Source organism: Diceros bicornis, chromosome 20, assembly GCF_020826845.1.
Source record: "Diceros bicornis minor isolate mBicDic1 chromosome 20, mDicBic1.mat.cur, whole genome shotgun sequence".
Classification (NCBI taxonomy): domain Eukaryota; kingdom Metazoa; phylum Chordata; class Mammalia; order Perissodactyla; family Rhinocerotidae; genus Diceros; species Diceros bicornis.
The window spans coordinates 20,153,509-20,178,119 of NC_080759.1; the positions used below are offsets into that span (position 1 = coordinate 20,153,509).

General features: G+C 36.1%; 1 protein-coding gene across 8 annotated transcripts in view; it reads left to right on the plus strand.

Annotated features, from left to right (window-relative positions):
* The window catches only part of SLC38A9 (solute carrier family 38 member 9), a 100,401-nt gene that overhangs the window by 24,634 nt on the left and 51,156 nt on the right, over positions 1 to 24,611 (plus strand). For 4 of the 8 annotated variants that reach the window (XM_058564073.1, XM_058564072.1, XM_058564074.1 and 1 more), the window contains 4 exons: positions 14,953 to 15,085; positions 18,839 to 18,960; positions 19,097 to 19,160; positions 19,396 to 19,489. In XM_058564073.1, the coding sequence (XP_058420056.1) occupies positions 14,953 to 15,085; positions 18,839 to 18,960; positions 19,097 to 19,160; positions 19,396 to 19,489 (413 nt within the window). Of the gene's footprint in view, positions 1 to 14,824; positions 15,086 to 18,838; positions 18,961 to 19,096; positions 19,161 to 19,395; positions 19,490 to 24,611 lie in introns of all 8 variants that reach the window. The other 4 variants (XM_058564077.1, XM_058564076.1, XM_058564075.1 and 1 more) reach the window with 2 other exon arrangements.

The following is a 24,611-nucleotide window of genomic DNA, read 5'->3' on the forward strand; positions in this document are numbered from 1 at the left end:
ACCCAAGAGAATTGAAAACATATGTCCGCACAAATACTTATGAACAAATGTTCATAATATTCATAATAGCCCAAAGTGGAAACAATGCAAAACAATCAATTTATGTGTGGACAAACAAAATGTGATATATCCATACAATGGAATATTATTTGACCACAAAAAAGGAGTAAAGTACCAGTATAGGCTACAATATGTATGAACCTTGAAAATATTATGCTGTGTGAAAGAAGCCACACAAAAAATGCCATATATTGTACTATTCAATTTATATAAACTGTCTAAATTAGGTAAAGTCATAAAGACAAAAAGTAGATTAATGGTTGCCAGGGGCTGAAGAGAGGGTTTCTTTTGGGAGTGATGAAAATGTTCTAAAATCGATTATGGTGATGGGTGCACAACTCCTTGAATGTACTAAAAACTACTGAATTGCACATTTTAAATGGGTAAATTGTGTGATATGTGAATGAATATCTTAATAAATCTGTTATAAAAAAAATAAAAGAGGGAATGGTGGACTTCTGCTTATGACAAGAGCATATTAAGGAATTTGGACCAACCAACTTGCGGAGAATAACTAGAAAAGCTGACAGAATTTCTTAAAAATGAACTTAAAGACTTGGGAGAACTAATAAGACAACGAAGAATGATGATATCTAGATCAAGAAGAAGAAGGAAACCCAGAAAGGGGAGTCTAGCATTTCCTCAAGGGTTTTTGCCAATTCTAGTTTATTAGCCAAGAGGCTGATAAATTGAGCAGAGATTTTGATGGCTTTACAAGGCTAGAGGGAGAAAAATTAGAATCCAAGGCTCACTAAGAGTAGGCCCCACACAAACTTTGGATTGGAAGCCCTTAAGTCTATAAGCCTAGAAATATGAGTGAACTTGAAATAGAATGACCTTCTTGCAGGGACTGTTGCTCAACTTTAACTCATCTCAATACCCCAAAGTGGATTAAGGTAATCTAGGGTTGCTAACTGTCTCAAATTAGCTCCTAAAAGCAAATGTAAACCCTTTCTAAAGAAAATAATATTACTGTATTCTAGGCTTCAAATTATTTATACTGTTTTCCATATACAGACGGCCCCTGACTTATGATGGTTTGACTTACAATTTTTTTGATTTTAGGATGGTGCAAAAGTGATACACATTCAGTAGAAACTGTACTTTGAATTTTGAATTTTGATCCTTTCCCCAGGGCTAGTGATATGCAGTAGGATACTCTGCAGTGAGCTGTAGCTTCCAGTCAGCCGCATGATCGTGAGGGTAAACAACCAATACACTTACAACCACTCTGTACTCATACAGCCATTCTGTTTTTCACTTTCAGTACAGTATTCAATAAATTACATGAGATATTCAGCACTTTATTATAAAATAGGCTTTATGTCAGATGATTTTGCCCAACCATAGGCTAATCTAAGTGTTCTGGGTATATTTAAGGTAGGCTAGGCTAAGCTATGATGTTTGGTAGTTAGGTGTATTAAATGCATTTTCCACTTACAAATGGTTTATCAGGATGTAACCCCATCATAAGTCAAGGAAGATCTGTAGTGGAATTCCATAAGTACGGTGTCAGGTACTTAATCAAAAATAGCTAGACATAAGAGGAGACAAGACAACGTGATTAGAAATTAAGAGATTCAATACAAAATAGAGATAGAAGTGTTCCAGATAATGGAGTTATCAGGAACAGACTTTTAAAGAACTTTGTTTAATATGTTCAAGGAAATTGAAATAAGGCTGAGCATTTTGGCACTGGCTAGAAATATGAAAAAGAACCAAATTCATGGAAAATGTTTGTTGAATAAAAAAAAGAACAAATGGAAAATTTGGAACTAAAGATCACAGTAACCTAAGATAAGAAATCAATCAGTGACAAAAACAAATGTTCGCAAGGATATGGAAAAATGGGAATACTCATACAGTACTAGAGTGAGTGTAAATTAGTGCAATCATTTTGGAAAAGAGTTTGTAATTATCTGCTAACATTGAGTATACAACAAATTTATAATCAATAGAAATGTGTGTACATTGCACCAAGAGATGTGCAAGAATATAGATTACAATTTATTCATAGGAGCTACAAACTGGAAATAACCCTGATACCCATCAATAGGAATGGTTAAATAAATTGTTGTATTCTCATATAATAAAATATTACACAGCTATGGAAATGAACCAACTACAGCTACACACAAGAATATAGATGAATCTCACAAAGATAATGTTGGCAAAAGAGGCTAGGCAAAAAATACATATTGTGTGATTCTACTTTATGTAAAATTCAAAAGCAAGTAAAACTAATTGTGTGTGTGTGTGTTTGCCTGCTTGCATGTGTGTGGGTCTCTACTCATTTGGAAATGTACTGAAATGTTAACTGATTATTTCTAATGGGTGATTTTTGTTTTTATTTTCTTTTATAACTTCTATGTTATCTTCAGTATAGACAATGTACTACTTTTATAATGATGACAAAGTTCTTCAGAAAATATAGCATTCCTATAATTTAGGATAAAAATAGTATATTCAAAATGAAAAACCCATTTTCTTACAAACATTGTTTAAATCACCTGTACTTCTATAGGATGATACAACTTATCTTTTTTATAAGGATGATACAAATTATCTTTTTTTTTACTAAGGGGAACTTTTTTTTTGGTATAAAGAAAGTTCTGGAAAAAAACAGAAGCATAAAGAAATATAATCCCATCACATAGTGGCAAGTGTTGTTAAAACATTTTGGTATGTTTCCTCCTGTCCTTTTCTTCTGTTTTTTTATAGATCACATAGTATATATAATTTAATGTGCTGCTTTTTCAATTTAAATTTATATTACATGCTGTTGTTACTTTTGCAAGTTATTCCCAGGTTATCTGCTTGCCTACCTACCTGCCTGTTTCTGTCTCTCCTTCTCTGCTTCTATCTCTCCCTTTCTACCTCCTTCTTCTCTTCCTTTGTTCTCCTATTCCTTCCTTTTGTCAGCAAGCATTCACTAAGTTCCTGTTGTGTGCCAGACGCTTTGCTCAAACACAGTCCCTTCCTCCAGGGAAGGAGATAGACACACAACAAAAAAAGGGAGCACTATGATGAAGAGTTATAAATATTTGATTTTTTTTTTCTTTTTAACTCAGTACTGTGTCATTTTTCATTAGGAAAAAATACTGATTTAACCCTTCCTAAGCCAGTGTTACCAAGAATCTTGTGAGATCATATCCCCAGGAGTGACAATGCTGTGGGGTCTGGCTGAGCCCAGCCACGAGTAGAATGAGGTTGTTTGTAGTACTGATGGCTAGGTGCTTTGGGGGGTTTCTGTGCAGGCATTGCTCTGTGTAAGAACATTCAGTGCTCTAGGCAAAATCGTCCCATTAGCAACAACATGGATGGACCTTGAGGGTATGATGTTAAGCAAAATAAGCCAGACAGAGAAAGACAAACACCGTGTGATTTCACTCATATGTGGAAGATAAACAAACACTTGGATAAAGAGAACAGATTAGAGGTTACCAGAGGGAAAAGGAGTAGGGGAGAGGGCAAAAGGGGTAAAGGGGTACATATGTGTGGTGACGGATAAAAACTAGACCATTGGTGTTAAGCACAATGCAGTCTGTACGGAAACTGATAAATAATAATGTACACCTGAAATTACACAATGTTATAAACCATTATGACCTCAGTGAAATAATTGGAAAAAAAAAAAAAAGAAAATTCCATGGTCTACGGTAGGAGTTAGCAAACTTTTTCTGTAAAGTGACAGATAGTAAATATTTTAGGCTTTGTGGGCATATGGACTCAACTTGGCCACTGTAGGGTGAAAGCAGCGACATAATTGCATGGGCCTGGCTGCGTTCCAACAAAACTTTATGGAAACAGACCATGGACCAGATTGCCTCTCGTCGGCAAGGAAGTCCCTCGTTCTAGGGACTCAGGTATGCACCATAGGGGCTGGTACTTCCGCTATGACTCCTAGGGATGCTGTGACCCCTAGGGATGACTTTTGCCTTATTTCTGGAGAAGTTAAAAAAAGTAAGACCGACTCACCTTAATTTCACTCCACCCCCACAATTGCTTCTAATAAAAATATTCTCATCAAAATTGTTCTGATTAAAGTGGCTTTCTGGACAACAAAACAATCTCCAGCCTCTTCCTGAACCTCATGCCCCTGAAGCAAACTGAGAGTCCTTTGGCAAGGTCATCCAAGGATTTGAACTGCCATAAACTCTAGGGATAGCAACTGAGGCTAAGAATGATATATGAGGGGAAAGTACCAGGTTTCAAGGAATAGTAAAAAGTTTCATAATAAAAATTGTCCTTAAGCATCACTGAGGGCCGGCCCCGTGGCTTAGCGGTTAGGTGCGCGCACTCCGCTGCTGGCGGCCCGGGTTCGGATCCGGGGTGCACACCGACGCACCGCTTCTCCGGCCTTGCTGAGGCCGCGTCCCACATACAGCAACTAGAAGGATGTGCGGCTATGACATACAACTATCTACTGGGGCTTTGGGGGAAAAAAATAAATAAATAAAATTATAAAAAAAAAAGAATCACTGAAATGCCCCCAAAAAGCTATATTGTAAGTGTTTTTCCATATTAAGACTTCTTTCTAAATGTCATTTTAAATAAATATGTATTATTTAAATGATCATAATTTAATGTTTAATATTAAGCTGTTTACAATTTTAATTATTTTAAATGATGCTGTGACTAACAGCGTTCTGTATACCATATGTATACCTTTTAATCGATTTCCTTTTAATCGAGTCTCAAAAGTATAATTATTAGAATAAAGGTTGTAAGCACAGTTAAGACTCTTGATACCTATAGCCAACTTGTCTTCTAGGAAGATGGTGCCACCTTATACTCCTACCAGCAATGTGCGAAAGTTCCTATTTCAAAATCCCCTTTCTAGCACTATTTTCTTTTTTACTAAAATATCTCTTATATTTTGTTTATAAAACTTTCCTATATGTAAGAGTTAGTTGATAGGAGCCAGTTGGCAGGGGAGGTGTTATGTTGGACTCTTGCCTTTATCAGTCTAGTCTGTTATTCTGGGATTAGTCTGCTGAGTAACATGCCATACAACCAACAATGGATTCTGTCAAGCTACTACAGTGTTTGCCGTCTGGGTTGAAAATATAGCCATCATCAACTGAAAGACCAGGTTGTGTAAACCATTTGTTGCTAGTGTCTTTCCAGTGGCAGAGCAGAAATTCTCTTAGCCCATCTGCCTTTCTTGAGAGCCATGATGAAGAATTCTAAGGCTTGATGTGTAGTATCCCTTTCTTACATTATGGGAGAGGAATAAGAAAGAGGCTCTTTGTCTTTGGTGATCTTTTTAAAGAGTAGATGAGTTTTGCTTTTTGTGTTTTCAATTTCTAGATAACTGAATTAAGATAAAGCAATTTTAATATTCATTTGAAGATCACATGTATATATTAAAAATAAGATTTATCTCAATATGTATACTTAATGAATTCTTTACCTTCTTTCATTACTTTTCCAGTTTTTAAGGAAAAGAAATTTTAGTTAAAATGCTGGCCTGGTATTTTTCTTCTTCTCTGCTATTTTTTAAAAAATAGGGAATAGTTAGTTATGAAACTGGAAATTTTAGAAACTGGAAATTTTATTTCTTTTCCAGAAATTCTTTTGGTAGATTTATGTGAGAAGGAGAGTAATAATTGGCATGACATTGCAGACTGAAGCCTACCCTTTATTTATAATTAAGACAAGCTCTTTATTTCAAAATATTAAATTAATAATATTCTTCCTTTATTGTATTTAAGTAAATTGAGACAATTTGTGATTTATTTTGGCATTCTCATAAAGTGGATAAAAGGAGGAGCTGCTTGGAGCTGTGCCCTCTTGGGAATTTTTCCCACATTCCTAATCTTCCTTTGTGGAATGTCACTCACTATGTCCCATTTGGAACTGTTTTTTTAAGATAGAAGATAGGATGGGGTGATGGTGGTGGTGTTACTGTTTTATATCAACTTAAAGGAAAACTGAAGAACTATTATGTTGGTATTTACTTACAAGTGCTTCTAATATTTTCACTTGGTTGAAATGTTCTTAGTGTTTATATAGTTCTTTTAGCCTTATTCCAGTGCTGATACTCAAAACAAAACAAAACAAAACAAAACCTTGCATTTCTGTTGCTGATTATTTTGTAGCCATAAAAGAAGAGACTATTTATTTTCGGGGCAGTAGAATTAAAATAATTTATGGATTTTTTAAAACCAAAATTTGAAAGCATGAATTGCATTGAAAGAATTTTGAAATTCATTCTTAGCAAAATCTGTATTTAATTAAGATACATGGGTCTGAGAATTAATATTCAGGTTGAGTTCTTTGTCCATATGTTGTTGATGAAGATGTTTATTTGCAGCTAAGTAACAGCTTAGAATTCTATAATAAGGGACCCATAATCTTCGACCAGGTGTTTATTAACATTTACTTTTTTCATCATACGACCCTTATCAGTTAAAAAAATACTAACAATCTAAAAAAATTGGGACTGCATATGTGTATTTGTATTCATTTGCAAATTACGTACGTGTACTTCTATATTTATATTATGTACGTTATAAAACAAAAATAGAAATTTTATAATAAGATGTAATAATCTTGATAAAGTTAACTTTAAATTTTATTTATTAACAGTACCTTAGAACTTTTGTTTTTACTTTATGATATCATCAGTAACAATTGAATATGCTTTATTATTTTTGAAAATCTTATAAAACTTTGCCACATAGTAATTCAAACTGATTTGAGGTTCATTTCAATCTCATCCAACAATTATGTGAAAGTTTTTGTTGAAATTTGCCTGGTAAATTTTCATCCTCCCTGGCGTCACTCAGTTCTTACATTTAGTGATTGCAGTGCTAGTTTGCATATCCTGGTATCCCATGCTATTTTTTGTGTGTGTGTGTGTGTGAGCAAGATCAGCTCTGAGCTAACATCCGATGCCAATCCTCCTCTTTTTGCAGAGGAAGATTGGCCCTGGGCTAACATCCGTGCCCATCTTCCTCTACTTTATATGGGACACCGCCACAGCATGGCTTGACAAGCAGTGCAGTGCATCAGTGCGCACCTGGATCCAAACCTGCGAACCCTGGGCCTCTGAAGCAGAGCGCGTGCACTTAACTGCTACGCCACTGGACTGGCCCCCCATGCTATTTTTAAAGTCCAAAGTACCACTGTTTTTGTTGGTTTAATACTGTTAATTTAGAAACAACCAGTAGCTTTGTTCACCTTTCTTGATTCTCTTTCCAGTTTGTCCTCCAATCTCTCCTTCATTTCTGACACCCTCCTAGCTTTACTTTCAGTTCCAGCAGTGATCCCCCAAAACACATACCTACACACCAGGCAGAGGAGAAAAAAGCGTTGATTTAGAGAGAGGCTTCAGAAGGTGGTTAATCTCTTTGCTCGGGGAAGGGGAGGAGTTAATAGACAAAACCATCCTTCCTAGGTTAACTGGGAGGGTAATCAAAACTGAGTAATCAACCCAGTAGGTTCTGGCCACAGTGGAGGAGCTGCCTAGCTGGTCTGAAAGCTCCATTGGAGGGGCACTAAGTACTTCAGAAAGGTCCTGGAGTCTTTCTGGACCAATTATTTCAGAAGTGTCAGTTTGGAAGGTACCCTGGGCAGAAGGATACAAAGGGGAAAGAATCATTAGATATAATCATATCTAATAATCTACATCAGAGTTATAATTTTTTTTTTCCGTGAGGAAGACTGGCCCTGGGCTAACATCTGTTGCCAATCTTCCTCTTTTTGCTGAGAAAGATTGGCCCTGAGCTAACATCTGTGTCCATCCTCCTCTTTTTTTTTTTTTTGTATATGGGATGCCACCACGATATGGCTTGATGAGTGGTGCATCAGTCTGTGCCCGGGATTCGAACCTGCGAACCCTGGGCTGGGCTGCTGAAGAGGGGCGCATGAACTTAACCACTATGCCACTGGGCCAGCCCCTAGAGTTATAACTTTTTAGTGTTTGTTTTTATAAATGTTTAATTTGATGCTTTATAATGTTTGTAAATTTCCATATTTGAAATATGTTGGATGTTTAATTTTGCTGATTTTTAAACATTTTATACTCTGAACATTTTTTAGTGAAAATACTGGTATTAATACTTGTATTACATGCAATAATTACCAAGATACTAGTGTTGTCATTTGCTTCATTATTACAATTATTACTTTAATTTTTTTTATTTTTAATACAGGTTCAAAGACCATTGATATTCTTTGTTTGGAAGTTCTTAAATGTTAGAAAATTTTTAATCCATGTGTCTAAGATTGAAGATAGGAGTTTTTATTGGTGACAGACATCATTTTCAGCAATAAAATCCTGTAACAATTAGGGCCAGCCCTGTGGTGTAGTGGTTAAGTTTGTGTGCTCGGCTTCCGTGGCCTAGGGTTCGCAGGTTCGAATCCCGGGCATGGACTGATGCATGGCTTATCAAGCCATGCTGTGGAGGCATCCTACATACAAAATAGAGCAAGATGAGCACAGATGTTAGCTCAGAGCCAATCTAACTCAGCAAAAAAAAAAAAAAAGGAAAATTGGCAACAGATGTTAGCTCAGGGCCAATCTCCCTCACCAAAAAAAAAAAAAATCATATAACAATGGAAACATTTCTAGACATCTGTTATCAGAATATTTTCTGTAACATGAGTTTTTTAAAAAGTAACTACTTTCTCAGTCATTGTTAAAATATCATCTTTACCTTGAAAGGAGATGGATTAAGTATCTGGGAGCTTTTTAGTTTTTACTGTTGACAGCCACATGTCATCATAGAAGAGGTCAACAAATTTGGAACAGTTGTCCTTTTGTAGTGGAAAAGTAGGTAACTCATATTTAAGTTTGACAAATGTTTAAGATATTTTGCCACAAGATAACCAGCAAATTTCTGAATGGTACAAAAGTTTTTTGGTCTCTCTTGATCTCATTACTAAATTACTAATAAAGAATATGTTAATTTGATTTGTTTTTAAAGTTTTTTTTATCACATGATGTATCTTATGTATAGAAGAGTGCATAATACATATGTACAATTTAAAAAATTGTTATAAAGCCGACACTCATCCAACCAACACCAAGGTCTAGAAATTAACAGCACCCCAGGAGTTCCCTATGTGTCTTTCACCAAACACATCCCCCTTCTTCCCTACAGATAACAACTCTCCTGACATTTGTGTGATCATTTCCTTACTTTTTTTTTTTGTGAGGAAGATCGGCCCTGAGCTAACATCTGCCAATCCTCCTCTTTTTGCTGAGGAAGACTGGCCCTGGGCTAACATCCATGCCCATCTTCCTCCATTTTGTATGGGACGCCGCCACAGCATGGCTTGACAAGCGGTGCGTCGGTGCGTGCCCGGGATCTGAACTGGCAAACTCCAGGCCACCACAGCGGAGCACGCACACTTAACCCCTTGCACCACCGGGCCGGCCCTTACTTTTCTTTATAATTTATTGTCTGGCTATCCCTAAATACTGAATTCAGTTTTACCTGTTTTGCATCTCATGTAAATAGGATCGTACTGTATGTATGCCTTTGTGGGTTTTGTTCAGCATTGTAATTTTTATGCAAGTTGTGTGTAACTCTGCTTTCATTTGCAGTGGTTTCTAGCATTTTATTCTATGAGTATCTGAAGTTTATTTATCTATCCTACTGTTGTTGGACATTTGGGATGTTTCTAATGTGGGGCTCTTATAAATAATGCTTCTATAAACATACAAGAATGTATGTATCTCCTGGCATACATGTACAAGAACTTTTCTAGGATATATGCCTGAGAGTGGACTTGCTTGGTAGTAGTGTATGTGCATATTCAACTTAACTAGATAATGCCAGACTTTTCCACAGGGTTTATACCAACTTACATTCCCACTATAATGTGCAAAGATTTCCATTGCTCTACCTCCTTAGCGCTTGTTATTGTCAGATTTTTAAATTTTAGCCATTCTGACGAACATATAATAGCATCTCATTATGTTTTTTGCAAGAGAATGAGGTTGGCAGAATGTTATTAATGATTACCAGTTGTGGTATTATAGATGGTTTTTATGCTTTTTAAAATATTTTCTAGAGTATTTGTTCTTACCCTTTCAGCTACCACTCCATTTCTCTTATTCCTTTTTACAGAAAATTCCTTGCAAAGATTATTTGTACTCACCATACCCAAGTTTTCTCTTGAACCCGGTTCAGACAGACTTTTTCCCTTACCACTCACTGGAACTGCTCCCATCCAGGTCACCCATGGTCATTTCATTGATCAGTCCTCATCTCATTTGACTTAGCAGTAGCACTTGACACAATTAATCATTTTCTACTCCTGAAAACAGTTTTAATTGGCTTGAAGATACCACACTAAATGGATTTTCTTACAGGTTGCTTCTTCTCATTTTGTGTAACATTTGATACTTTGATGACACCTTCTGTCACTTCTCCCCCAAGTATTTATTTTTTAAGTTTTAAACCTGAATAAAAGTTGAAAGCATTATCCCCATAATTTTTCATTAACTTTTTTCCTAATTATTAAAGTAATACAAGTTTGGATGATCATACTCTGGTTATATGTGATGTCATCAATGAGGGAACCTGAGTGAAGTATATATGAGAACTCGCTGTACTATTTTTCCAACTTCTATGTGAGTCTAAAATTATTTCATAATAAACTGTTTTTCTTAAAGTAATACACCATGTTATTCACCATACTTTATTTATTCATCATATTTTATTGAACTACGATATGCCAGGTACTATTCTAGACCTTGAGAATATAGTGGTGACCAAGTTGAGAAAAATCCCTGCTCTCATGGAGCTTAAATTTACTGGAGGTGATCAATAATAAATAAGTAATAAGTATATATTATGTTAGATAGTATAAATGCTAGGGAGAAAATGTAAAGCAGAAAAGCAGAGAAGGTGTATAGGAAATGACAAGAGTGGAGAAGAGGAGTTGAAATTTTAGATATGGTAACAAGGATAGCCAAATGCCTCATTGAGAAAGGGACAATTGAAGAAAGTCTTGAAAGAAGCAAAGAAGCAAGCCATGCAAATATTTAGGGGAAAGTCCTTCAGAGCCTTTGTTTTTACCTCAAATTAGTAACAAAGGTCCTGAAGTAGGTGCATGCTTGTAGTGTTTCAGGAATGGTGAGGAGGCTCATGTGGTTAGTGTGGTAGGCAATGAAATCTAAGAGATGGGGTGTGGGAGGGGTGGCAGGGAGCAGTTGGATATATGAATCAGGAGTTCAAGCTGGAGATAATAGTTTGAGTGCGATCAGCATGTACATTAGAGTTAGGTGACTAGGTGACTCCACCAAGAGACTGAGTGTAGATAGAGAAGAGAAAATGTCTATGGATTAAATAAACTCTGAGTTACTCGGACATTTAAGGGTTGAGCATTTGAGAAGGAATCAGCAAAGGAGACTGAGCCTGAGGGTTCTTCCATTTAGGACTATATCCTTTGTTGGCATGTGAAGTCCTCCATTTACTGGCCCAGATTTACCTCATGTCTTACCACTTCTCTTCCTACTACTTCTGGTTTTAAAAAATATATCATGCCCTCTCTCCTGGTTCTTTCTACATGCTTTTCCATTTTTTGAAACACTGTTTATTTCCTCCTTTTCCTCATCCCTGACTAACTCCTTTTTATCTTTTAGGATTCACCTCAACCATAATTTCCTCAGTGGTCTGCCAGACATGTTTAGCTTCCCCTTCTGTGTACCCTGTACATACCTAGTATCACACACCCTCTCCACTCTTTCTTGCTCCCATTGTTGCTCATAAGCACTTTCTTCTTCTATTTTTCTCTCTAGATTGGAATTGCTTATTCAGCCATCTCCTCCAGTAGATTGTGATCCTTGAGGTTCTATGTCCTATTCATTGTTTAATGTTTGGCACTATGTTTAATACTTGGTTGGCACTTAAATAATATTTAGTAAATTTGGGAACCAATATAAATTGCCATAATAGAAAGAAGAGCCTTATAAAGGCTCAGCCTTTGGAAACAGTGAGTAAAGTTGGAGTGTAGAGCAGAGTTTTTGTGAAAGAAGATGTTGTATAAGCATCAGGAAGCGAGAAACATGTCAGCAAGCCAGAGGTTACCAATATTTTTCTTGTAGCAGCAAGAAATTTCTAGGTGCAATAGCTAGATTGACTTCTTTTCTGTCTTCTTTATTGAAAAGCTGCCTGGCAGACATCCGGTGTTTTACCAAGCAGATAGAAACAAGTACAGTGGGTTCATTATTTTGCATGTTTATTTAAATGGGATTTTTTTTTAATACTTGATTCCCTTTTCATTTTTTAACAAACTACCCCAATCTGGCAGGTGTTTAAATGCTTCAGCTTTCATAGGGATGTGAATAATGGAACAGTTTTAAGTCAAGGGTCTTCATATTGAGTATGTACCTTCTTAAGGGTCATGGAATTGTTTTTAAACTTCAGAGAAGCATAACTGGTCAGTAGAAGGGTGGAGACAGATCTAAAAGCCAAAAATTTTTAAGGAATTTAAGGAGTGGAACCTAGAAAAGGTGTTAGGTAGAAAAGAGATTTCTTTGTTTAACTGTATTAGATGAAAATATGGGGTTTTGAGTCACATTTTAAAATATTTTTTAAATTTTGCTGAATGTTAAGAGCATTTTTTCTGTAGCATGACCATAAATATTTATAAGGTGAGACAAATATAACTTCCACATGAAACATCATGATTTATTTTCAGTGCGGCACAGTTGAGCTACATTTCAAATGGGAAGTAACATCAATAGGGAGCAGTTGTGTGAAACTGTATTCAAAAGAAAAAGCCCCAAGTTTCAAAAGTCTTTCATTCTGAATATTGTTCTCTGTATAGTATTAACTTAAAAAGTGTTTTCAGATTCAACTGAAGTTCAATTTAGAAATAGAATTTATATTTTTTGCTCTCTCAGATGAAGCTTTAAGCATATGTTTCTAATAATTCAGTTAAAATATGCTGAGTTGTATATTTTTAAAGAGAATCTGTTTTGAAAAGATTCCAAAATATTTGTTTGAACAGGCAGTCAGCATCTCGATGAAAACTGTTGGAAAAGAAAAACTTTCAGAGTCATTCTGCTCTCAGAGTACCCAAGCCAACTAAACGGGTACAGTTAACACTTCTGTAAGAGGCCGGGAGCCAAGAAACGTAGCACTTCCTGGACTGCTTTTCAGGAGGCCTTCAAGCCAACTTAGTGGTTGATATTAGTACCATTGAATTTTAAAGTAATAAGCTACAAGTAGAAAATCTACATCTCTTTCTATCAATATCATACTTATTAGTCTCTTTTAGTAATCCGTGATTAGCTTCAATCTCTATGTTGACATTAAAGCTGTAATTCCTTCTTGAATTTTGTGGGATATCATTCTTACAAAACAAGAAGAGAATGCCCTGTAGAGTTTGACCCCAGGTATGATTAAACTGTCTCCTAGACATAAATATTTTTACATTGCTTTTTAGTACTACTGAATGTCACAGTAGAGATGTAAATTATATAGAACACCATAATGCTTTGGGACGATTGGTAGTTATCTCAGGCTACCAAATTTATAAGTAGGGAGAGTTTATTCAGCCTCTGACCCTTTCATTTTCATTTTATCTCATTGAGATTTATTGAACCACTTAATTCATTTAGCAATTATATGCTTAATATAGATAGTATGTCATATTGATCTCTGTATCCACATATTTGATCTAGTAAGTGCTCTAATTAGATATTTGTTGGATTGAACCAGAAAGTACCCACCATATTTAGTTGCTATAGTGGAGAGTAAATAATAAAAGAAAGATTCAAAAATTCTGTATTCTAACTAGTGAGACAAGACTAAATCTAACATCTATACTACCATTTCTCTAATATCACAGAGTTAGTTGGAAAAATAGCAGAAACTAAAATTTCAGTCTCTTGGTTTTTCAAGTGCTTCCCACGAGATTAGATTAACGGTGTCTCCAGAAATGATGACCGTACTTTAGTAAATTTTAAGCTTCTTTCAGAGCCATAAGTGTCAAGGAGTTGTGTGGAACCAAGGATAAATCTCCTGGCTTTTTTTCCCTTTATTATTTGAATCTGTGTATAATCTGAAATAGCAAATTATATATGATTTGGGGGTACAGTGTCATTTGTAACTTCAAGGGATCTGAGAATCAGCAGAGGAATGCAGTCTTTTCATGCAACTCTGCCAGGTCTTTCCATTTTAGATAGTATATTACTGGAAGCTTCGAAAGCAAATGGAGGGAGTTTCAGTAATGAACTGAAAATGATGATTGACAACCAGAATCTGCAGTTGATGGGGACACAGTTATGGGACGGAAGCATACACAAATAGTAGCATAATAGGTTATGTTACTGAAATCCAAGAAAAGTAGAATGAGGCAAAATATCTCTAGTGTCTTGATATTTCCTTTGATAGTACTTTGGATACGTTTCACAAGAGAGGTGGTTGAGATCACTAATCTTTAGTACATGAACCAAGAAGTAGTAGTTTTGTTTATCATAGGAATTAACTTTGGCCCATAAAGGAGTAGAAACTCTTTAGTAGAGGAACAGTTTTGTCTATAATTTCTCTGATTTAGTGCAAAAAGCTTTTTGAGAGAATATTCAAAGCTGTGTCTTAAGTTTCATTGTTGAAAACTGACAGTTGCTATACTTCTTTTTAATAACTGATTGAAGCTCTTTCTGTTATGTCTCCTCTATTGCTAAATTCCTTAAGTTTAAAAAAATGTGTTTAAAGTAATGGTATTAGGAAACAAAAGCTTTATTCTGTGGATTGGATAATACTTCTTTTGTGACATTTTCTTTTCCCACCAAAAGTGAGAAGTGAATGCCTTGCCTTGGTACATCCCATTTCTAATGGAGGACAAGAAGTTATTTTCTTCAGTGGCTCACTTCCAGAATTTCTGGCTGAACGTTCTTTGTCAAGTGTATATTCCCTTCTCTAGGCCTTTCTATATAGAGCCCACAAACATCGTCAATGTGAATGATGTCATTCAGAGGGTTAGTGACCATGCCTCTGCCATGAACAAGAGGATTCATTACTACAGCCGGCTCACTGCTCCTGCAGACAAGGCACTGGTAAGGGGCAAAGCATTGCTCATTGTCTAAGGTTAAGTTGAAATGAACAGTGAACAACATAAGTCAGGGCAACTCCTAGTGGTTGAACTTCTGGCTGGCCATATTCCAAGGATGGCATCATGGAAAGTCAATTATAGTAATTAATACATGTCCTATATCTCAGGCTGGTTCATTCTTATCTAGCCTGGCATACAGAGATTTGAAACAATCTCTCTATGTTGACAGCAGCCTAGAGATTTGTTGGATTAAATTCTGCTAATCCCCAATCCTAAAAGCTCTGAGGAGGGTAAACTACTTTTGAAGTAGTTTAGGTCGTTGATTAATAATAATTAATAAAGGATAACGTGTTCTGGTTAGTCTGTTCAGTGCTTAAGTTTGAAGCTACGAGGGAAAACTGTTTTTAGAAATTTTCTGCAGGAGTGGGACACTGAAATATATACATACATATATGTAATATTTTCCTATTTAGCAATACCCTTTTATAGATCAAAAACAAAGGTCAAAGGACAGATACTAAACATTTTAGGCTTTGTGGGCCACGTACTGTCGCATATTCTTTTTCATTTTTATTTTATAATAATCAAAAATATAAAAATTATTCTTAGCAAAGGGACTGTAAAAAAATCAGGCTGAAGGCCAGACTTGGCCCATGAGCCATAGTTTGTTGACTCTTGATCTTCTAAAATCTGTATTATTATTTTAGGATCAAAAATATATAAGTAGGCTGCTTATAAGAATTACCACATATAAGATATTCAGAAACTTGAAAACTTAAAAGAAAAATGGAAACATTCTGGGAGAAAAAATAATGATTTCTGTTATAGGTAATAATAAAAAGGGAGAAAGGAACCAACATTCTTTAGATCTTTACTAAGGGGCAAGGATTGAGCTAGTCATTCGAACGTAGATATCTCATTTTAAGCCATGTGAAATATTAAGATCTCCTTTCGTATAGCCAAAGTAGGGCCTTCAAAAATAGTCTGGTGGGATCATTTTTTTCCCCGATGTTTTTACTTTTTCCTCCCCCAGCATTTACATCAGTAGTTGTGGTAAAGTCTTAGTTCCATAACAGAATTATCTAAACCCTCTGGGTGGTAGAAGTAATCTAGTATCTCCGAGTCCAGTTCAGACCTCTGAGAGGCTCTACTTGTGGAATCAAATGTCAGAGATACTGGCTGGGTCATTCTAGGCCTGAGTGTACCTTATTTGCCTGGAAATTGTCAGCATTGTACACAAAGTTGAATCCCTTTTGTTAACTGACAGTGCAATGATCTAGTAAATCAAAGTATATGAACAGTGATCTAAAATTAACAATGACCATTTTTAATGAATGTGTGTATACATTCATGCTCATTTTCTGAGAATCCCAAAATTATTTTTCCTAAAAGATTTTTTTTGTGGGGAAGATCAGCCCTGAGCTAACATCCATGCCAATCCTCCTCTTCTTGCTGAGGAAGACCAGCTCTGAGCTAACATCTATTGCCAATCATCCTCCTTTTTTCCCTGAAGCCCCAGTAGATAGTTGTGTGTCATAGTTGCACACCCTTCTAGTTGCTGTATGTGGGACGCTGCCCCAGCATGGCCAGAGAAGTGGTGTGTTGGTGCGCGCCTGGGATCCGAACCCTGGGCCGCCAGTAGTGGAGCATGTGCACTTAACTGCTAAGCCACGGGGCCGGCCCATCCTAAAAGATTTTTAAGGGAAGAACAATATGAATCCACAGGTCTCAGGTCTTTATGGAGTTATACCTTTTTATTTCTGAAAATTTCCCCATTTACCTTACTATTTTTATTCTAAAATGGGGAAGGGAAGAAAATTATTTGGCTGCCAACATCTCCTAGATCCTTGGTAATAAAAGTGTGGCCTGCACAGGCCAGCCGTATCAGTATCACTGAGAGCTTGTTAAAAATGCAGAACCTCAGTCCTTCCTCCAGACCTACTGAATCAAAATCTATATATATATTTTTGTGTGTGTGTGAGGAAGATCAGCCTTGTGCTAACATCTGCCAATCCTCCTCTTTTTTTTTGCTGAGGAAGACTGGCCCTGGGCTAACATCCGTGCCCATCTTCCTCCACTTTATATGGGACGCCACCACAGCATGACTTGCCAAGCGGTGTGTCGGTGCGCACCCGGGATCCAAACCGACGAACCCTGGGCCACCACAGCGGAGTGCGCGCGCTTAACCGCTTGTGCCACCAGGTTGGCCCCCAAAATCTATATTTTAACAAGATCCCTTTGTGAATCACAGAAACATTCAAGCTTGAAAAGCAGTGCCCTAGACCACTGTCAGAGTGTGAAACCCATTCCTCCAATTTTTCTGTATCTCCTAAGATTTTGCCACTTCTTATTCTCCAGCTTCTAATCCTGCCCCCTATAACTTTTGATTTTCACTTTTTCTGAGTTTGCTTTGCTGGCTGTTATGGTTTATCTCCTGCCTGTTGCAAACATGGTCTTGCTCCTTTTTTCTTCTCACTCTACGGCAGAAGACAACAGAACTCAGACCCGAGAGGATTGAGGGTAAAGAGAAGGCAGCAGACCCGTTTCCATATATGTGTTTATATCTCTAGGAAATAATTGTTTCCAAAGCCGCACCAGGCATAGCATTCAAGACATTCTTTGCCCACAAGACACCAACAATCATATGCATAAAGAGAAAAGGACTTGCCACTTCTTCTTTTTGTACTAGTCCTTATCCTGTCTACCTATTGAGGCCTAATGTTCCATCACTTCTTGAAGTCTTCCCCAACTATTCTAGTCCCCATTATCTTTTCGTTATACAGTATACCACAGAATTGAACACTTAATTTTTAATCTGTCTTACAGCCTTGCCTAATTGCTCCATATATCTTCTAACTTGAATTTAAACTTCTTAAAGTTAGGAGCTGTATTTCATTTTTTTCTTGAACACTAAACCTAGCACAAAGTTGTAGATTTACGTTAACAGGTGCTAAATATAAAAAATTGTTCATTTACACCATCAGCTACTACATCTTTAACTACTATATGTAAAGACTACACATATCCTCAAAGGACTGTGCTCAGGGAGATGGGCAGAATTCCATCAGGAGACTTTATTTTTTTCCCTCCAAAATAGGGAGGTAGAATTAGGAAGAAATGTATGGGGATAAGTTGGGAGCTATGTGTAAGAAGCCTATATCTATTCAGTTGTTCTCTCTGGCTCCTTCCCTTTTGCTTACATCTTTCATCTTTAAGAATCCTTGCTTTGCCTTTTCCTTAAGCTGCTTTAGCTCATCTTTTTTTTCTGCTACCAAAGCATTTAACAGAATAGTCCATATTTATTGTTCCTTTCTGTATCTTCTATTGACTCCTCAATTCCTTGTAGTTTGAGTTCCCTACCTGCCTCTTTGCTAAAACCACCCTCACATAGGAGTTCAGTGACTGCTTGATTCTTGAAATTTCCCTCACTTAAGGCCCAAGTCTCCTCCATTCAAAATTCCTTAATCTCAGTCTTTGCTGGCTCTTCTTCCTCCTTTCTCATGAAAATGAAGAGAAAAATATTTTGACAATTACATATTCTAAGAATTCATTCTCATTTCAGATAAAGTTTATTGTTTACAGTCTTTAAACTCTTGCTTCTTTAGATCTTCTGTTACATTTGAAAAAGAATTCTTATAATCAGGGATATTTATTTGTTCATGATATTTAAAAATATGTCTAGAATCAGGTACTCTCATGTATAGAAAATATTTTGCACATTTACTGGTCCTAAAATTTCTGCTTCTTTTTTTACCAGATTGCCCCAGATCATGTAGTTCCATCTCCAGAAGAGTGCTATGTATATAGTCCACTGGGTTCTGCTTACAAACTTCAAAGTTACACTGAAGGATATGGTAAAAACACCAGTTTAGTAACCATGTGAGTAAAACTACTTTTTGGAGCATAACTCAAATTATATGTGAATGAAGATTACTGATTATTTTAATTTTATCTTAATTAAAATGTTTGAAGAGTCACACTCCATATTTTTACTGCTATTACTCTGTGTTTTCAGTTTTATGATTTGGAATACCATGATGGGAACATCTATACTAAGTATTCCTTGGGGCATAAAACAGGTAATATAATTTTTCAGCACATTCTTTGCCTAAATTTTTTTCTCTTTATATTGTAAATTTTACAATAGAGTTTTTAATAAATTTACATAAATTTATTAAAGAAAATAGATCATTATATTTAATTTTCGATTAGTTGTCATGTTTCTATCACAATTATTTAGGGTAACAATATGGTTGCATATGAATTTATTCTCACATGATAATATATGTTGTTCTATATTTTTATTTTTAACAGGCTGGATTTACTACGGGAATGTGTATCATCATGCTGATGGGCCTTTTAACACTTTATTGCTGCTACAGAGTAGTGAAATCACGGGCTATGATCTGTAAGAATTTGCCACAGTGAAATAGATTAGTGATGTGGATATTAATAAGTATTTCCTGTTGAGGTAGATCACTAATGGATACATTCCATGTATGGGTTAACTATCTATTTTGTGTCTAAAGGTTTACTTCTCAAATTCATAACATTGGCTGAACATGTTAATGAATTAGTGGCTGCCTGTGAAATTCAGAGGGGCTGGCACTTCTTTGCAGAATGCATTTACTTTGGTGCCAATTTCCTCATAAGAATAATTTTAAAAGTCATAATGTTAAAATAAGGTCTTTGCCAGAACTAAATTGAGAATTCTGTGATTTTTAACAGCTAATGGTGACTTGTTTTGACCTATCCCTACCAAAAGACCTAAATGTTGGAATCTCCTAAAAGTAGAAATTATAACTAGAAAAATATGAAAATGTGAGCAATGTGTCCTTTGTAGTGAATTCTCAAAGTTGTACCACCATGTTACCTGCACTCATGTCTATAAATTCTGGATCAGGGAAATACCTTTTTAGATTGTTTCAAAGTAGTTTAGGACCTAAATAGGCATACATTATTTCATTGAATCTTAGCAAGTATGAATCGACAGACCAGACTTTGCCTCCAATTTTCTTCTCTCTCTAATAAGCAGTGGTATATTTTCTCTTAATTGTGTTATTTATTCATATCCCTTTCCTATTTATCCACAAGTTCCTTGGTGCTCCTATGGATTTGCTAAGTTCTTTGTTGTTATTGTCAAGTTTCTTTCCCATTCAATATTTGAATGGCTTTTCTATTATGTGCGTTTGTTTATATGTCTGTCTTTTCCATTGGAATTTCTGTATCTTCAGTTGATAAAAAAGGATAACTTTTCAGGTTCTATTTTTACACTGTCTTCTAACTTTTCTGTTATTTAATTTTTAAATTCTTAACTCAGTTGTCTGAAATTTAAGTTGACATGTGGCTCAAAGTATGACTCAAGAAAACTTTCCTTCATATTGTTATTTAAGTATGCCAAATATTTTTTTTTTTTTTGTGAGGGAGATCAGCCCTGAGCTAACATCCGTGCTAATCCTCCTCTCTTTTTGCTGAGGAAGACCGGCTCTGAGCTAACATCTATTGCCCATCCTCCTTTTTTTCTTCCCCAAAGCCCCAGTAGATAGTTGTGTGTCATAGTTGCACATCCTTCTAGTTACTGTATGTGGGACGCGGCCTCAGCATGGCCAGAGAAGCAGTGCGTCGGTGCGCGCCCGGGATCCAAACCCCGGGCCGCCAGTAACGGAGCACGCGCACTTAACCGCTAAGCCACCGGGCCAGCCCTAAGTATGCCAAATGTTTATTGGACAATGTCTTCTGTCCCGTACTGATGACTTTGTCTAGCCTTGATTTATTACTTGCTTTTATTTATTTATTTTTTCCAATATGAATACTTTCTTGTTTTTATTTTTTTTCATTTATTTTTTTAAATTTTTTGTTTATTGCAGTAACATTGGCTTATAACATTGTATAAATTTCAAGTGTACATCATTATACTTCTATTTCTGCATAGATTACATCATGTTCACCACCCCAGTACTAATTACAACCCATCACCACACACATGTGCCGAATTATCCCTTTCGCCCTCCTCCCTCCCCCCTTCCCATCTGGTAACCACCAATCCAATCTCTGTCTCTATGTGTTTGTTTATTGTTGTTATTATCTACTGCTTAATGAAGGAAATTATACAGTATTTGACCTTCTCCCTCTGACTTATTTCGCTTTGCATAATACCCTCAGTGTCCATCCATGTTGTCACAAATGGCTGGATTTCATCGTTTCTTATGGCTGAGTAGTATTCCATTGTGTATATATACCACATCTTTATCCATTCGTCCCTTGATGGCACTTAGGTTGCTTCCAAGTCTTGGCTATTGTCAATAACGCTGCAATGAACACAGGGGTGCATGTATCTTTATACATTGGTGTTTTGAAGTTCTTTGGATAAATACCCAGCAGTGGAATAGCTGGATCATATGGTAGTTCTATCCTTGATTTTTTGAGGAATCTCCATACTGTTTTCCATAGTGGCTGCACCAGTTTGCGCTCCTACCAGCAGTGTATGAGAGTTCCCTTCTCTCCACATCCTCTCCAACACATGTTGTTTCCTGTCTTGTTAATTATAGCCATTCTGACGGGCGTGAGGTGATATCTCATTGTAGTTTTGATTTGCATTCCCCTGATAGTTAATGATTTTGAACATCTTTTCATGTGTCTGTTGGCCATCTGTATATCTTCTTTGGAGAAAAGTCTGTTCAGGACTTTTGCCCATTTTTTGATTGTTAGTTTTTTTGTTGTTGAGATGCCTCAGTTCTTTGTGTATTTTGGAGATTAAGCCCTTATCAGATGTATGGTTTGCAAATATCTTCTCCCAATTGTTAGGTTGTCTTTTCGTTTTGTTGATGGTTTCCTTTGCTGTGCAGAAGCTTTTTAGTTTGATGTAGTCCCATTTGTTTATTTTTTCTATTGTTTCTCTTGCCTGGTCAGACATGGTGCTTGAAAATATGTTGCTAAGACCAATGTCGAAGAGCGTACTGCCTATGTTTTCTTCTAGAATTTTCATAGTTTCAGGTCTTACATTCAAGTCTTTAATCCATTTGGAGTTAATTTTTGTGTATGGTGTAAGGTAAGGGTCTACTTTCATTTTTTTGCATGTGGCTGTCCAGTTTTCCCAACACCATTTGTTGAAGAGACTTTCTTTTCCCCATTGTATGTTCTTGGCTCCTTTGTCAAAGATTAGCTGTCCATAGATGTGTGGGTTTATTTCTGGGCTTTCGATTCTATTCCATTGATCTGTGTGTCTGTTTTTGTGCCAGTACCATGCTGTTTTGGTTACTATAGCTTTGTAGTATATTTTGAAATCAGGGAGTGTGATACCTCCAGCTTTGGTCTTTTTTCTCAGGATTCCTTTACTTATTTGGAGTCTTTTGTTGTGCCAAATAAATTTTAGGATTCTTTGTTCTATTTCTGTGAAAAATGTTGTTGGAACTTTGATAGGGATTGCATTGAATCTATAGATGGCTTTAGGAAGTATGGACATCTTAACTATGTTAATTCTTCCAATCCAAGAGCATGGAATATCTTTCCATTTCTTTGTGTCTTCTTCAATTTCTTTCAGAAATGTTTTATAGTTTTCCGTGTACAGCTCTTTCACCTCTTTGGTTAAGTTTATTCCTAGGTATTTTATTCTTTTTGTTGCAATTGTAAATGGGATGGTATTCTTAATTTCTCTTTCTGCTACTTCGTTGTTAGTGTATAGAAACGCAACTGATTTTTGTATGTTGATTTTGTATCCTGCAACTTTACCATATTCGTTTATTACTTCTAAAAGTTTTCTGGTGGATTCTTTAGGGTTTTCTATATATAAAATCATGTCATCTGCCAATAGTGACAGTTACACTTCTTCCTTTCCAATTTGGATCCCTTTTATTTCTTTCTCTTGCCTGATTGCTCTGGCTAGGACTTCCAGTACTATGTTAAATAGGAGTGGTGACAGTGGGCATCCTTGTCTGGTTCCTGTTCTTAGAGGGATAGCTTTCAGTTTTTCACCATTGAGGATGATATTAGCTGTGGGTTTCTCATATATGGTCTTTATTATGTTGAGGTACTTTCCTTCTATACCCATTTTCTTCAGAGTTTTTATCATAAGTGGATGCTGTATCTTGTCAAATGCTTTCTTTGCATCTATTGAGGTGATCATGTGATTTTTATTCTTCATTTTATTAATGTGGTATATCATGTTGATTGATTTGGGAATGTTAAACCATCCCTGCATACCTGGAATAAATCCCACTTGATCATGGTGTATAATCTTTTTAACCTATTGTTGTATGCGATTTGCTAGTATTTTGTTGAGGATTTTTGCATCGATGTTCATCAGTGATATTGGCCTGTAGTTTTCTTTTTTTCTGTTGTCCTTGTCTGGTTTTCGTATCAGGGTAAATGTCGGCTTCATAGAATGAGTTAGGGAGCTTCCCTCCCTCCTCAACTTTTTGGAAGAGTTTGAGAAGGATAGGTATTAAGTCTTCTTTGAATGTGTGGTAGAATTCACCAGGAAGCCGTCTGGTCCTGGACTTTTATTTTTGGGGAGGTTTGTGATTACTGTTTCGATCTCCTTACTGGTGATTGGTCTATTCAAATTCTCTACTTCTTCTTGATCCAGTTTTGGAAGGTTGTATGATTCTAAGAATTTATCCATTTCTTCCAGATTGTCAAATTGGTTGGCATATAGCTTTTCATAGTATTCTCTTATAATCTTTTGTATTTCTGAGGTGTCTGTTGTAACCTCTCCTCTTTCATTTCTGATTTTACTTATTTGTGCCTTCTCTCTTTTTTTCTTGGTGAGTCTAGCTAAAGGTTTGTCAATTTTGTTGATCTTTTCAAAGAACCAGCTCTTGGTTTTATTAATTTTTTCTATTTTTTTTTTTTTGGTCTCTATTTCATTTATTTCTGCTCTGATTTTTATTATTTCCCTTCTTCTACTGATTTTGGGCTTGGTTTGTTCTTCTTTTTCCAGTTCCTTTAGGTGCATTGTTAGATTGTTTATTTGAGATTTTTCTTGTTTGTTGAGATAGGCCTGTATTGCTATAAACTTCCCTCTTAGGACCGCTTTTGCTGTATCCCATAAATTCTGGCTTGTCGTATTTTCATTTTCATTTGTCTCCAGGTATTTTTTGATTTCTTCTTTGATTTCTTCATTGACCCATTCGTTGTTCAGTAGCATTTTGTTTAATCTCCACGTATTTGTGGCTTTTCTGATTTTCTTCCTGTAGTTGATTTCTAGTTTCATACTGTTGTGGTCAGAAAAGATGCTTGGTATTATTTCAATCTTCTTAAATTTATGGAGACTTGTTTTGTGGCCTAACATGTGATCAATCCTGGAGAATGTTCCATGTGAATTTGAAAAGAACGTGTATTCTTCGGTTTTTGGATGGAATGCTCTGTATATATCTACTAGGTCCATCTGTTCTAGTGTATCATTTAAGGCTAATGTTTCCTTATTAATCCTCTGTTTGGATGATCTATCCGTTGGTGTAAGTGGAATGTTAAAGTCCCCTACAATTATTGTGTTACTGTCTGTTTCTGTTTTTATGTCTGTTAATAATTGC